At 37.1% G+C, this 15,946-nt stretch overlaps 3 protein-coding genes across 3 annotated transcripts in view; 1 reads left to right on the top strand and 2 right to left on the bottom strand.

Moving 5' to 3' along the window:
* LOC138942831 (dnaJ homolog subfamily B member 13) overlaps positions 1-15,946 on the top strand; it is a 116,092-nt gene that overhangs the window by 87,522 nt on the left and 12,624 nt on the right. The gene's annotated exons all lie outside the window — the stretch shown is intronic.
* On the bottom strand, positions 7,292-12,472 carry Byn (T-domain transcriptional activator brachyenteron). Its single transcript, XM_070313406.1, has 6 exons — positions 12,079-12,472; positions 10,684-10,779; positions 9,318-9,561; positions 9,029-9,182; positions 8,715-8,912; positions 7,292-8,386 (listed from the first exon to the last, which is right to left on the bottom strand). Exons 1-6 carry the CDS (start codon positions 12,396-12,398, stop codon positions 7,500-7,502), a joined length of 1,899 nt encoding a protein of 632 aa, XP_070169507.1. The 5' UTR covers positions 12,399-12,472; the 3' UTR covers positions 7,292-7,499.
* The window catches only part of LOC138942824 (uncharacterized), a 4,601-nt gene continuing 4,314 nt past the window's right edge, over positions 15,660-15,946 (bottom strand). The window contains 1 exon segment of the mRNA XM_070313298.1: positions 15,660-15,908. Within this exon segment, the coding sequence (XP_070169399.1) occupies positions 15,660-15,908 (249 nt within the window).

Genomic DNA, 15,946 nt, shown 5'->3' with positions numbered 1-15,946 from the left:
CATATATCTTTAACGCGTCATTCTTAAAAAAGCAAGAGGAGCAACAAATTCAGTTTCTTATATATTTCGATAGTATATTGTCCACAGATTATTTTAGTACCAAATACATGCGAGCAATACATTTTTTTATTTATTTTTACTTCGCGCAAGTGAATGATAGGGCGCGGCGAGACTGAGTATATAGTGGTATTAATTAAATAATATACTTTTTTTTAAATATTTTTATGTTATTTTAGAGCAACAAAATAGCAACAAATTTTAGTGTATTTTAATTTTTGATTCGAGCTTTATATATATTTTTTTCACTATGGGGGGGGCTCTGGCTTAATGTCAAGCCAGCACCCCCCACTTTGAAATTCCTGCTAAACGGTTTGAGCAACAAAATTCGGACTACGGCAACTAATTAGCACATAATTAGCACTAAATTATTTTATGTATTTGACTTAATTTGGCGTTGGTGGGGGGGCTAACTTAATATGGGTCATTTAGCTGTTGGTACTCGTGGTTTCTCGCGGCATTTCAGAGACATTGATTAACGTTGACATGTCACCCTTAATTGGATTTCAGTAACATCCATAGTTTTAAAACTAACCAATCACCAATCAAGAATCGAATGACCGTGATTGGTCAATTTTACAACCATGAATATTATTAAACCTGACGTGTAAAATTAGTCAACTGAGTGTCGACTAACCGAACACATTTTTTTTTTCTCTTAAATAAGAATATTTTATTAGGAATGTTCATATGTGGTGTGTGAGTTGCTTTTCAGATATATTCCTCCTCGAATCTTACACATTCTATTCAACGATTATTCTCGTTGTATTATCGTTTCGCCATGAAAATTGATCGAGATTTTGTAATATAAGCTCTCTCTCTCTCTCTCTCTCTCTCTCTCTCTCTCTCTCTCTCTCTCTCTCTCTCTCTCTCTCTCTCTTCTCTCGAGCCGCGCTTCTTTGTTTATATCTGAATGTTTACGACCAAATGTTTTTTGAACGCTTCTGTACCGAGACGTTCGGCGACGCGGTCCTCCCCTCTCCTCACCTATCACCCGTCCAGCCTAAATTTTCCGTAATCGTGTCAGTCCCTTCCCACAAGCGCGAGTCTCAAGACGAATTACGGTCGCGCTCCGTGTTTCTCGCGTCTTTTTATCCGTCGAAAGTGAGATTCGCGTACGAACGAGTGTCGGGGGAGTCTTGTATCGAATAACAGGCGATTATCCGAGTGTAATATATTAACCCGTGTAATCGTGATTAAGGCATCTTTCGATATATATATACTGGCAAACGACAAGATTTTTCCCACGCATCTTTTATCTATCGAAAATGAATTTCGCATCCGAACGAATATTCGAAATATCCGAATCGAGAGTAATTTGTAGTTTTGATATATCGACTTTATAATACGATACAACGATCGATGAATACATTATTTAACATATTTTTAGGCGTTGAAATAATTTACTCGCTGTCGTATATAATAATATTGCGTTGAAAATATAAGCGCGTCGCGTTCGACACGTTTCTGCTTTAATATTCTTTAATATTGTTTTCAAATGTAATCCTTTTTTCAGAGTTATATTCACAATTTCATAAATCGAGATCGCAAAAGAGCGTCGCTCGAGCTAGTTTGATTTATCTCGCGCAGGATTTTTCGCGTACGGTTTATTTCTTGGAAGAGACGCGCTCGCTCCTTTTCCTGGAACGGATATTCGACGACGCGTTCCCCCCTCCCCATCTACTACTACTCAACCTGCCTAAATTTTCCGTAACCGTTACAGTAACCGTCGTATTGCATTAGCATGCGAGATTGAAATATTCTTTCCGTATTTCTCGCCTTTTTTTATCCATCACAAGTTTATCCCGTGTATAAAGTGGATGTCGTGAGTATCGGGAATGTCGATTGGAATCACGGAAAATCGTCTCCGTCCATTTATTAATACGCGATTATATGTTCTTTCATGTTTATAATCGGCATGGAAATAATTTTACCGCGTCATTGCATATGGCGGATTTTGGACTACGAGTGAAATAGTGATTATGAGAATAGTGATTATGCACGAGTGGACAAATTGATAGACTGTCTCGTCTCAATTTGAAGCGAAGGGAGCAACCGGAAACGGAAAGGATCTCGCGATGACCAGATGCGGAAAGAAGTGAGACATGCAAGGGCGGTGCATCGGTCGGTGAGTAGAATTTATTATTAAACATTTAAAATTGTCAATATAATTTTTAGTTTATGGAAACAATAGTATTGAAAAATCGGGGGGTTTTTTTTTTATTAATGATTTATAGCTCATGTATAAATATTTAGAATTATAACTGACCATATTATCTTTGCCTTGATTATTTCTATTATTCGTCATTGATGATTACATTGATGATTTCATAATTATAATCGTTGAGCGCATTAATTTTACTATTTTATTAGCATTCGAAATCATCATTAATACGATTACATTTTATTTAACTCTGATCACTCTGTAATCTTAACATCCTTAACGCGTCATTTTTAGAGAATGAAAATTATCAAACATGTGCATTAACGAAATTAACAATATGCATGTCAATTTATTTTTTAATTTACGGAAACGATGGTATTGAAAAATCGAGTTGTTTTTGATTAATTATTTATAATCTAATAATCATATAAATATTTAGAATTAAAACTGACCATATTATTTTTGCCTTGATTATTTCTGTTATTCGTCATTAATGATTACTGATGATTTCATAATTATAATCGTTGAGCGCATTAATTTTACTATTTTATTAGCATTCGAAATCATCATTAATACGATTACATTTTATTTAACTCTGATCACTCTGTAATCTTAACATCCTTAACGCGTCATTTTTAGAGAATGAAAATTATCAAACATGTGCATTAACGAAATTAACAATATGCATGTCAATTTATTTTTTAATTTATGGAAACGATGATATTGAAAAATCGGGTTTTTTTTTTAATGATTTATAGCTCATGTATAAATATTTAGAATTATAACTGACCATATTATTTTTGCCTTGATTATTTCTGTTATTCGTCTTTAATGATTACTGATGATTTCATAATTATAATCGTTGAGCGCATTAATTTTACTATTTTATTAGCATTCGAAATCATCATTAATACGATTACATTTTATTTAACTCTGATCACTCTGTAATCTTAACATATATCTTTAACGCGTCATTCTTAAAAAAGCAAGAGGAGCAACAAATACAGTTTCTTATATATTTCGATAGTATATTGTCCACAGATTATTTTAGTACCAAAAACATGCGAGCAACAAATTCTTTTAGTTAATTTATATAATATAAGAGCGCGTCGTATAGGGTCCGCGGCGACAAAGTATCGATTTTTAATACTTTAAGACGAGCAACAAATTCAGTTTCTCATATATTTCGACAGTATATTGTCCACAGATTATTTCAGTACCAAATACATGCGAGCAATACATTTTTTTATTTACTTTTACTTCGCGCAAGTGAATGGTACGGCGCGGCGAGACTAAGTATATAGTGGTATTAATTAAATAATATACTTTTTTTAAAATATTTTTATGTTATTTTAGAGCAACAAAATAGCAACAAATTCTAGTGTATTTTATTTTTTGATTCGAGCTTTATATATATTTTTTTCACTATGGGAGGGGGCTGGCTTAATGTCAAGCTAGCACCCCCCACTTTGAATGTAAATTCCTGCTAAACGGTTTGAGCAACAAAATTTGGATTACGGCAACTAATTAGCACATAATTAGCACTAAATTATTTGATGTATTTGATTTAATTTGGCGTTGGTGGAGGGGCTAACTTAATATGGGTAAATTAATTCGTAATCCTGCAGAGGTACCGTCCGACAACGTTCGCAATCATCATACATACGTGCATACGCGCATCAAACTCCCCACCTCCTCCATCCCTCTCTCCCTTGAAAATTGCATTCATCAAAACATTAGTGCGGCCGCTCTTGAATCGTCAAACGGTTCATAACCGCAAACGTTAACATTGAATTTTCCGTGTAATGGTAACCGGAAAAACGAACAATATAAAATGCATGCTGCATTTCATGCGCGATAAAACTAGTAGTGCGATGATGTTTTGAATGAATAATTTAATGATTTATAATTTTTGAATTTTAATAAAAATTTAGTTGATATTAAATATAATTCTTCTCTATTATTTTGTGCAATCTATATATATATATATATATATATATAACTATCGTAGTGATAATGAAAGAAATGAATAAGAGAAATGAACGCTTAATATAACTCTTATTATTAATATTTTTTTAGAAGTTTAAAAGCATCGTGATTTTTATTTGTTGCAAGTATTTTAATTAGTCTGAATGTCGCCATCATGGAGCGATAAAGAAATCAAATATCGGTCAACAATGTCTGCATTTAAATGTTAAGGAACAAACAACAAACCTGGCTAAGAACAAAACAGACAAGTTACAAGTATATCGTGAGTCTAATTGCCACGTATTTCGCGAGCTCTTTTCCCTTTTCTTCCTTCTTTTCATTCCACAACAGACAGAGACAAGTTTATTTAAATGGCTCATAACAATTATTTACCCATTCCATTGTATCATCATTTATCTTATAATTTTGGTGCGATATAAATTTGTTGTCTAGAGTTCAACAACTACAACAATATTGTCAGATATTTTCGAAGGAAAACAGACCTCACACATTAGCTTCCATATAGCAACGGTGGACCTTGAAATGCATTTTGGTGGGGTTCTTTGGAAGAGAGAGATTGGTAAGCCTCGCTAAGCCCGTGAACGTTTGCCGGACGCCGATAATAGGATTACCATGTAGAACTGTTTACCGAGGTTGCTATAGTCGTGCTAACTCACTGTTAATTGTTTTTACCGCTTGTACTTATAATTATGTGGCTCAATTAATCTCATTTATTTACGCGATATGGCCATCGGTGACAATAATATATAATTAAAATTGTGACTTAATATGATCGTGGCACTTTAATCGCGCTAGAAGGTCGTTTTTGAAATTTCATTCAACAGATATTTTATTCGGATGTAGTATGTTTATTGTAAAATAATAATTATTAATTAAACAACTATATATTGTATAATATGACAGGGATTACAATTTTGAGATACCTTATTCTCTAAAGCAGTCAATCAGTCAATCAACAAAATAATTAAATATAGAAAATGTTTAAATACCTCGTGCTCAAGTTTAGAGGGTTCTTGGAGCGAAAATTTGAAATTCGCTAATACTTTGTTCCAAGAACGTTCCAAACTTCAACGAGGTGTTTAGATCATTTCGCATACCTTATCATTATACTTCCGCATTTCTGCGGATGAGATATTCCGTATTCTAGTGATCTTTTGCTTCCGGTAAAGGAGAAAGGGCCATAAAAGCCATATCGTTTCATTATTCGTTTTATGTTATTTGTTCGCGCAAAAGGGTGGTTTGGGCAAAACCATTGGGTAAAAAGGGCAGCGCGCTTATGGATCGTTAGAGGCGAACGTGTTGCAGTAAACGAGAAGCATTTGTGCAATTTCGCGCGTGATTGTGTATATCGATACACTGCGTGCACGGATTTGTCTTCGTGCATATACGTAGATTTGTCCGCGTTATCTGACACCCGAACACTTTGGATAACGACGTGCTAAAGTTCTAAACGATCGAGCAACCGTGCTTTGTTAATGGCACGATTGCTCGATCGCAAAAGTGGGAAAGACAAGAAAACGTGATTTATAAATATAGTATTACACACTTTGCTCGAGAGCGACGGTTGACATCAAGTGTCTGGAGCAGTAAATCTGTTTTTCTTTTATAGAAAGGTGCTATAAATCCCCTCGGCATCTCGTCAAAGGCGAGAACGAGGTAGTAAAAGCGAGTGAGAAGAAAGTAAGAGCGTACGGGAGAGGGAGAAGCGAATATATATTCCACAAATCATCATGACACACTACGCACAGCAGCATACATGAAAAATAACTTGCGTCAGTTGCATTCAAACAAATAGAAAATCCTGAATCGACGACACGTTAAATTTTACCGGGCGACTGAAGGTGAACTTCTAAAGGAACTTCTCTAAAGGACGCTACGAAAATTTTGGACCATTTGATTGACCAATTAAAATCAAAAAAGGCAAAGATTTCTTTGCTCTGATTAATTGATCGAATTCTTCGAAGCTTTTGTAGCGTCAAACTTTTTTAGCGATTATCACGTTAATTTACGCCGGCTCAAGTATTAGGTAAAATTCATTCAAGTAAAAAGATACAATCTATTCGAGTAGTAGTAAAAATAAATCGATGACATAAAATAAAATAGAAAATTGTTCGTAAAACGAAACAATCTTTTATAACATTTACATAAATTGTCATGCATTGTATCAACGTTCTCTCAAAATTTTATAAATTATTTAAACATATAATGACATACATACACACACGCATGTAAAAAAATAATATAAATTATATATTTTTTCTATTGATTTTATTAAATATCTTTATTTTCAATTTACCGCCACGATGATTTTTTTATTGGATTTATGTATAAATTGACATATATATTGTATAAATCTTTGACAGATATTTACTTACGTAATCAATATATAATATTAAAAAAAAAAAATTGATTATAGAGTGTACAAATTAACAATCATGAACATCAATGATATTGTATTGTCAAAGATATTTTTCTTATATCCAATGAATATTTTGTACAAAAGCAGAAACCTCCTACTTTTAAGTTATTTAGCATATTTTAGATACAGAATAATTTTTTCTGATAATTCTAAAATGGAATTTTCTTATCTTGTAACGATAACATATGCGTTCAATTTTACTTTCTGTCGGAAATTTAGGAGTTTTGACGGTATAATTTTTATCCTATATGGTGATATCTATAATATTGTGAAAGCCTTACCCGTTGTTAATAAGAAAGAAACGTTGATATCCCACAACAGGATACTTTATTGCAATTCTTTTTAGTTATTGAAGAAATTTGAAGTTAATTTTTTATTTTTATGAGACACTATACAGAATTTTGTCATATTGAACAGATATAATTAGATACAGATCATTAGATGTATATCATGTTTGCAATATTAATTTTCTTTTATGTTTTGAGTAAATAAATGTTTCAGGAAAAAAAAGATAAATATTTGATATGTATTTTATTTTATTTTATTTTATTTCATTTTTTTTTTTTTTTTTTTTTTTTTTGTATACTTGACATAGTATTACTAACAATATTTTTCGCAATTAATTAAAAATAATCGAAATACTACATTATTTAGGACGGATTGATATAAATTGATATTTTAATATCAATATTGCGCGCGATAAAATTTTCTTGATTAACTACCGCGCTTAATACAAACTTCAACAATCACATGTCACGCCAACAAGAATGCATCTCTGTAACAATTCCCGCGTCGATAATCTTACGCGCGATCACGCGTAAACTCGAATATGCGTTTTTGCATAATGCAAGATTTGTCAGAATTTTCGAATCAAATGGCGGTAGTTTGCGGCGCCGGCGGTGGCGTCAACGGCGTCCAAGCGTTTGGCTGCTCGCCGGCAATCTCCGTGTCTTGTCGATGATGATTGTGATGATGAAGATGATGGGAAGGGTGACGGTCGACGACCGCTGTCAGATATCTTCTTTCATCGTCCGGCTGCACCTCGTTCAAAGCATCCGCAGTTTGCTCGGGATAACCCATCGGAATATGAGACTGCTCCTTAGGTGGGCTGTCGTACTCCACACTGACCGGGGAAGAGGTTTCCGTCTGCGGTAAAGCCTGCAAGTGCAACATTTGCGCTTGGGAGTGATGCTGCGAGTGCTGATGATGATGAGGATGATGACGGTGGTGATCGGGGGTGGTCGATTGCACCGGCGAGGCATGATGGTACTCATGGACGTATTCGTTCGCGTCTGTCGGAGCGACGGGTTCTCCGCTCTGCGAGTGCAGACCGTGATGCAGTCCTGGGTGCGAAACGGAACCGTACGGGGACATCTGATGATGCAAGTGGAGATTTAAATTTAGATAGGATTGCTGTTGCTGCTGATGCTGTGGCTGCTGCTGTTCCAACGCGGTGGGATGAATCCAGGAGTCGGTACAGTGTCCGCCGTGTTGTTCCTGAGACGGTACGTACAAGGTACATCCGGTTACGGTGGTCGTGGATGCGGTACCAATCACGGGTCTGCCGAGGACTGTGTGCGCCGACGACGTCGGCGACGGTGACGGGGATGTCGGCCACTCTTGCGACCCGGCTGACGGTAAGCACGTGGAATTGAGGTTCTGTAAGGATTCCGGACTGCGAGGCGACCAGGCCGGTGCTGTCACGTAAGCCGTGGAATGCAAAAGAGGCATCGGCGTGTATGAGTCCGCGTGTTGTTCTGCACATAGGTAATAATTGAGAATTTCTCTAAAAAATTTTTGAAAAAATATATATTACATATCTTTTGACAATATTATATATATATATATATATATATATATATATATATATATATATATATATATATATATTAGTATATGTGTGCTTTTGATTTTAACAGATTTTAAAAATTCATATTTGAAAAGTAGACATAATTCATGTTATTTTATGATTATATAGATAGAGATTTTTGAAAATTAATTGAAAGATTTTCTCAAGGATTGATTAAGATTAAAAGAATTAACCTTATCCGATTAAAAAAAAAACAATGAAATAATTTTACGTACCATCTTGGACATACTTGTGTCTCAAGGTATACGGAGCTGTTCTGCAAGTGCTTCTATGTCCAGAGGAGGTGACCGTGCACGAATTAGAAAAGTGATTGCTAACACAAGCCGAAACTTGATTTTGTGCAACGGCTATTGCCGATGCAGTATTGTATTCGTATCCCATTGTGGGTTGCGGTAAAAACAATGCACCTGCATCTGTAAGAAATTAATATTATTTTATTAAAAATACTCGATACGATTTCAATTCCACGCCCGATATTCCGTTCTCATCTATGTACACGTATATAATTATACATAATAGATTAACTTGCATTGAGGATAAGTTTGTGAATCGGCGGGTCTCTCTTTAGCATCGAGGAATGCCTTCGCGAAAGGATTGTACTTGATCTTCAGGCTCGTTACTTCCTCGTTCTGATACGCTGTCACTGCGATGAATTGCGTTTCAGGGAAACGATACGTGAGAACCTGCACGAACGACGACGTCATTATTTGCATCCGTGTAAATAAAACGATTAAATACTACATTACATTAAAAATAATGATGCAAGTATATAATTCGAAGAAGAAAAAATAACGAGAAAAGAGAAAAGAAAGACGTACCGTTCTCTGTTCCTCGGCACCCACCCGGACCAGATGAACACGTGGCTCGTATTTGTGCAATGAGTTCAGCATGATCTGTCCATTACCATTCGACTTATTTGTTAGCTTGACTTTGGCGAACGATACTGCCTCCTTCATCCAATGTGCACCGAAATTCGGGCTCTCCGGATGTATGTAAATTGGATTAGGCGGGGCCACTTCGGCCTTTCCTCCCGGTACCCACTCGCCGTTGACATACTTCCACCTGGTATTATATAATTTTATTAAAACAGTTTTTTTTTTATTTACGATTTACGTGATTTATATAAACGTGTGACAGAAAACGAAATGCATGTATTCTCCGTCAAAATATGAGATTATTAGATTTTACTTATATTTGTCTCGTGTGAAAAAGATAGAAAAGAAAAAATCGCGTGAGTCGATTCGGCGAGAAAGATTCGCGATCAACAGAAAATATCTCTTGTATTTTTGTTTCAATCGTCTTCTGAGATTGTTTTGCGAAAACTATTATGAGCTCTCGAATGCCCCTCAGTTCGTTCAACATCGATGACGAATCACCGACGAGTTAAAAATAACACTCTAACAAGTTTAGAATCGACTTTAGCGATGTTACGTGATGCTTGAACGAAAAGGGTACGATAATTATGACCTGTTAGTGTCCTTCGCGCCCCCTTCCTTCCTTCTGTTCGCGAGATAAATCAACGCAAATCGGTAACGCGCTCGTCCGTTTATTGCCTACGCAACATTTCGATGCTATGCGCTTTCTATTCTGCTCTCAGCACAATTTTACAATTTGCATAATTTCAGTCTCCTACAATTACTTGTATTTAAAAGATGGTTAATTAAACCACGGTCGGGGCGAATAGCGGATCATTCAAAGTCTAAACTGTGAAATTGATAACAGACGTAGTATAAAACATAATATGTTTGAAAACGATATGAAATAAATATTCTATTTGACAAGATTAGAATAAAAATATTGTTTGCATCTTACAAATATATTTCTCTTTAAGTTTAATCATTTTAATTAAAGCAAAAAGGAAGATAGAGAAATTTGTATAAAATAACAATGTGTAATATTGAAGTTTATCCTATATAAAGGGTGTGTAAAGAGATTTTATAAAATTTTTTTGATGTACATTTAATTGTTATGATATTTACTTGAAGCCTTAATTTTTTTACGTTGTTGCTATAATTTTTATGTGCGATATCTGTGAATTATAAAATGGCACATTCTATAGATATATATTGTACAAAAAAAGACTCTAAGTTCCTTAATTTTCGACAAAAATTATATATAGTTGTTGCTATTTTTCTGAGTAGGGAGGATACATTTGCCGAATAGATAATCAGATTATTTCGTTACCTGTGCGGATCGATTTGAACGAATTCCAGTAGCAGCGTGTACATAGCCGCCGGTTCCAAGCCACGTGCAACGACCTTCACTACCGGAAACATCCTCCTACGGGCAAAAGTGATACATCAGGAACACCATTGCATGAGACACCGATCGTAAAGTCCCGGGGATTCAGGGGTACGCGCGAGAGACCGATGTCGATGACGAGATTCACGGCGCGGATCAAAAGATAACCGCCTTGCAGACAGTGTGTCTTTGGCGCATTTACAAGCCGCGTATTAATAAAAGCGATTACGGTTTGTCGACTGCGGATGTGCAGGTAAAGTGCTTGCTCGCAGGCATCAGTTCGACAAGAGAACGTTTTACAGGAGGATCGTGAGCATCGTAAAGTTTTATTGCCGACGGCTCGCATCTTCTCACAATAATCCCAGAGAACTCTGTTCCTTCCATGGATTGAATCTTTATCATTTATTTCAATATCCTAACTACATGCATTATCTACTCTACTATTATTTATTTCTTTGCAATGAGTGACACGTGGGATATTTTTTCCTAAAATGATGCTTGCACGATCAGTTCAGACAAATTTCAATCGACATTCTAATTTCCTTTCACTATCATTTAAAAAAATCTGCTGTTATCATTTGAAAAAAACTAATAATTATTGATTTTTCGGTGCCACGTGTCGAAAGGAACATGGAGAAAGGAAGAGGAGAAACGCAAAACTGTTTAAAATTTACTACGTAACATTTTTAATCCATGGTTTCAATATTTTATGTTTTGTTTGTTGTTTTGCAATGTGTGTACTATGTGTCAAAATTTTCATCTAATTAAATAAAGAATGTTGAATGCCGCAATATTAATGTTTCTTTTCGGATGTAACATTACTTTTTCGGAGTAAAAATTAAATGACAAGAAGCAGCCACTTGATAGTAAGATAATCAGTTTATTTCGTTCTGTTTTACAACCACATTTTCTTGTGTTATAAAGATAGTAAGAGAAATTATTGAGATATTAACTAAATTAAGAAAGTATTAAAAGTGAAATTATATCTCTCAATTTTTAATTGCGAATTTCCAACCTTGCATTCTAACTAATGATATTTTTGTTTCCAGCAAACATGAATATTTTTATATGATATCGATATCGTCATAAATGAAAAAATTGATGATTTTTATTTGAGTTTCAATATAAACAAAAATCTTAAGATCCTCTCTTGGAATCATTCTCACCTCAAGTGTTCATCAATCATATCATCGCGACATACGAACATGATAAAAAAAAAAATTACGGTTTCAGTGATACGTGTCAAAACTAATCTTTCCTTCAAGCTCAGATAATGTTTATTAACTTTCCAATTAACACATAGCGTACACAGTGTATGTATGCGTGTTTGGTGTGTACCTTCCGTTTTTTGTGACGATCATCTCGTTCGTGATGCACTGGAATCTGGTCCAGAGCTCCCGATCCTCCAACGACAAGGACAGCGGCAATCCTTGATTCCCCGTGATTGCGGCAGGAGGCCCGAGACTCTGTCTCGCGATCGCACCTCGCTCCTCGCGATCCTCTCGATTCTCCTCAGGACTCGTCCGGCTCTGCCTTCCGCCTCGTTCCCGCTCGCGATTTCGCTCCTGCTCGCGTTCCCTCTCACGCTCCCGATCGCGCTCGTGACACGAGGAACGCGTCGGGGAACCAGATGTTCGTGGAGCGCTTGCCGATTGCATCTTCAGCGTTCTCGGATACGTTTCGCGCCTCGCGTCTTCCGCTCCTTCCCTCCAAATTTAGAAAATTCGCTCGAAACGACTGGATTCTGAACGAAAATATGTACTCGAGGGATAAACGAGAATCACGATATAATGTGTTTTCTAAATAAAAAGACTGAGAATGCGAATCTGAGAAGGCAATGAGAATGAGAATCTGAATTATTTTTCACGTCGATGTCGCGATCGATTCGCGATGTCCCGCGAGAAAAACGGACGCGATCCCACGGGGGGAGCGGGGGGTGGGAGGGGGGGGAGAGCTGGCGAAAGGGGACGGAAAATCGTCGTTCGTCACGGCACCTCAGACGTTTCCGTCAACGGCCGAGGATAGCCGTATCCGCGAGAAGCCGCGCCGCGTGACCGTAGGCTCGTAACACTTGGGCGCGATATTTCACACTAGCCGGCGAAGACTCGCCGAAGACTGACCGGCAGTATATCTGCCTCTCTGTCCTCACTTTGCGTCCTTTCTTTCTCCGTTTCTCGACGACCGCTGAGAGTAGGCACCGGACCGAGTCGCGTTCGCGTTTGCCGGGTGCTAATTACTCGCTAAATTAGAAGCTCACGGGTGCAGCATGGCGGTTACCATATCGGTGTCCATTGGTCGAGGACAGTTTGTCCGGTCGTCCGGTCGCCGTGAGGGAGAGTGCCGCCTTCGGCGGCTTTCTTTGACCAATGGTTGAACGAGTCGGTTCGACGAATTCGCCACGGTTGGTGAGTCCGATGGTGAACGAGACGTTCGTCAGTCCGCCCACGTGCTGGTCGACAGATTTTCTCGATTAGTCCTCGCGGACGACGTACGCGGATCCGCACGTGACGGTTCCCAGGACCAGAATCGCGCCGCGATTGCCACTTTGATCGACGCTTTTGATGCGATCGATCGAATCGGATTTGCTCTTGATCGAAAATGAACGTCCGCGACCGATGCCGAGGAACTCGTCCGTCAAGGTCGCGAGGAAGTGCTCCTCCTCACGCGGATCCCGAAAACGCGCGGCCGCGATACCGGATCGAGTCGCTCGGCGACATGTCACCTTCTCGAGTTAATATTTGCGTCTGTTGCGCTGAGAAAAGTATGCGACATGTATTTGTTCCTCGTGAGATAAGTGCTGATCTTGTTGCCGAGGTATAACGGTGTAGCCGCCGTTCTCAAAAATTTGAGAAATCGATTTTCTCTTTTAGAGTGCTGTTAATCTGCAATTCCTATCTAAATATTTATGTTTGATCTGGATTATTTTGCAGCCAAAAAATAAGGCAGAATCAAGAGTACATTTTTTTTTATTTTGCAATGAATGAAAACTGATTTGATTCTCCAACTGATTTGCTTAAAAAAATAGAGATTTCACATTATTGTATTTTATATCTAATTACACCCAATTTACTTCTACAACTCTTTCTTGCAATTTAGATATAGCAAAATATCGGAAATTTTACATATTTTTAAAAATCTCGGTAATTATTTAGAATGTGCATCGCTTCTCGGCTTTAACTCAAAGAGGAGATCGTTCTAAGGAATCGGTAATTTTGATTATATTTGTTGATTATGAAAATGAAACTCTCCTCGTCTATCATGGGAGGAACGGTCGGGAAGATAGAATCGTGTTGGTTGTCTGGAGTCAAATGACAAAAATCAACAGAGCGCCGTTCAACCGGCTGCACGACGCATCGCGAGTAGATATTTGAGCAGGACCGTTTCTTGTTTGCCATCGTGCACATGGTTTCGGACAGCAATCGGCGGACGCGAGACGGCCATAACCCTATTGGTTATTTGTGCTAACAATTTCGTGCGGAAAGCACGAAGTCGCGATCGTCCTGTTGCTGCGATATCGCCGGAGGCCGAGTTGAGCCATCTTTATTGAACGAAGGTGGTCCGAGGTTGCCAAAGGTAATTACAATTTTCAGCGCGATTGGATCCGTCATTATTTGCGAAAAAGAAAAAACGTCGGTCCTTGAGGCCATAAAGTGCACGATGACATCAACCGGGCGAGATCTTTTTGAAAGTGTGCAGTCGAAAATGAAAGTGTCGGGTGTATCCTTATGGAAAGTATCTGATAACTGTGGTAGTTACAAAAAAAGAACTGTAGATTATATAAGTCTTCATTTAATGACTTCATTGAATGCAAGTTTTATTATATTAGAAACAAGGAGAGAGTAATAATTTTTTCCATATCTGTGAAGTTGAACGGTAATTTTTCGCGCGAGATGTTATATTTCTTTTCATAATTATCGTAATCTTTTTACTTGCCATTTGTATAAATATATTTAATGCTCTATATATCTTAAGTTTAAAATCTAATTTTTCTTTATATTCAAAATTATACTGTTCTTGTTTTCTCGAAGACTTCTTTTTTTTTTGGTCTGAGATCTCTTTCATAATGTAATCTTTAATATAATATATTGCAATTAGAATGTACATCCTGTCTCAATTCTTTGCGATTGCCATATGATTTGAAAATTGAGATATTTCCTCAAGAATAGATTCGTATCTCTGTCCTGTTCCATTGCACTGTCCATTGTGGCTGTCATAAAAATTTTTACCTTAGACAACTTGTATATACGCAGCCTGCAACACTGCAGAGGCGTAGTTTACGATACAGGTATTTTTGATTATTGCTACCTGCCGCTAGGTAGCAATCTCTGAACACGAGTCGGAAGGTCTCTTTTTTTCTTCGACAACTCCTTTATCGCGTTTGAGAGACGCCGCCGTAGTTACGATCGCTTTGATAAACCGTGCCGAACTCGCCTTTCCTTTTGTATTCGTCTATTTACAGACTGTACTACTCAGCGAACATTCTAAGCGGAAGTTGTGCACCTCGAACGTCAAAAACGGCGGCGTTTATCGGTAAAAAGATATCATCATCTTCCACAAAGATCTCAATTTATGATGTTTTCCTTGAGTTTTGCCAGTTAAGAAAACCGTCGGTCAATTTATAATATTTATAATATATTTAAAAACCGATTATAAGATGTAACGCACGGAATTTTTAAAAATTTGTGACAATTAAGATTATTAATTATATGTTATCGCGAATGAATTTATTTAAGATACTGTAAACTTATACGAAAAATAAGAGGGTATTTTAAAAACAAAAATGAGAGAGAATTTCTAGAGATTATATTTGCATAAATCATTGTGTCAACTAATCAATTACTTGGTAAATAAAATTCTTAAATATTTAAAAAAAAAGTCGCTGCGATAACTATTGCGACGAAAGTCTCAACTAATACATTTCAATTCTTCTTCTCAGACTTTTTAGACTCGTGCAAGTTCGAGCCAACGTGTGAATTCTGATCCCGATCAATTTTCAGATTGACGGCGGCCTCGCTTCCTTGTTCTCGCCGAATATCGCGATCCTTAGTTTCGTCTTCGTTGACGATGACATAATTTCGTCGGGCATGATCGCTAATAATTCTTTCGCAATCCATTCTTTGATTACCGAGCAATATTGGAAATTCCATCGGATGTGCAATTGTCGCCTCCTGTCGGATCCATTTTCTTTCGTTCGAATCATTAGAAT

Source organism: Polyergus mexicanus, unplaced genomic scaffold (genome assembly GCF_030449975.1).
Source record: "Polyergus mexicanus isolate NDT 795.1 unplaced genomic scaffold, iyPolMexi1.0 SCAF_24, whole genome shotgun sequence".
NCBI lineage: Eukaryota > Metazoa > Arthropoda > Insecta > Hymenoptera > Formicidae > Polyergus > Polyergus mexicanus.
This window is presented reverse-complemented; position numbering and strand designations above follow the sequence as displayed.

Excerpts from the sequence above, each read along its gene's own strand:
- Byn (XM_070313406.1), bottom strand. The coding sequence starts at position 12,398 with ATGCAATCGGCAAGCGCTCCACGAACATCTGGTTCCCCGACGCGTTCC. Across the intron at positions 10,780-12,078 it reads ATCGTCACAAAAAACGGAAG|GAGGATGTTTCCGGTAGTGA; the intron begins GTACACACCAAA and ends TTTTGCCCGTAG. Across the intron at positions 8,387-8,714 it reads ACACAAGTATGTCCAAGATG|AACAACACGCGGACTCATAC; the intron begins GTACGTAAAATT and ends ACCTATGTGCAG.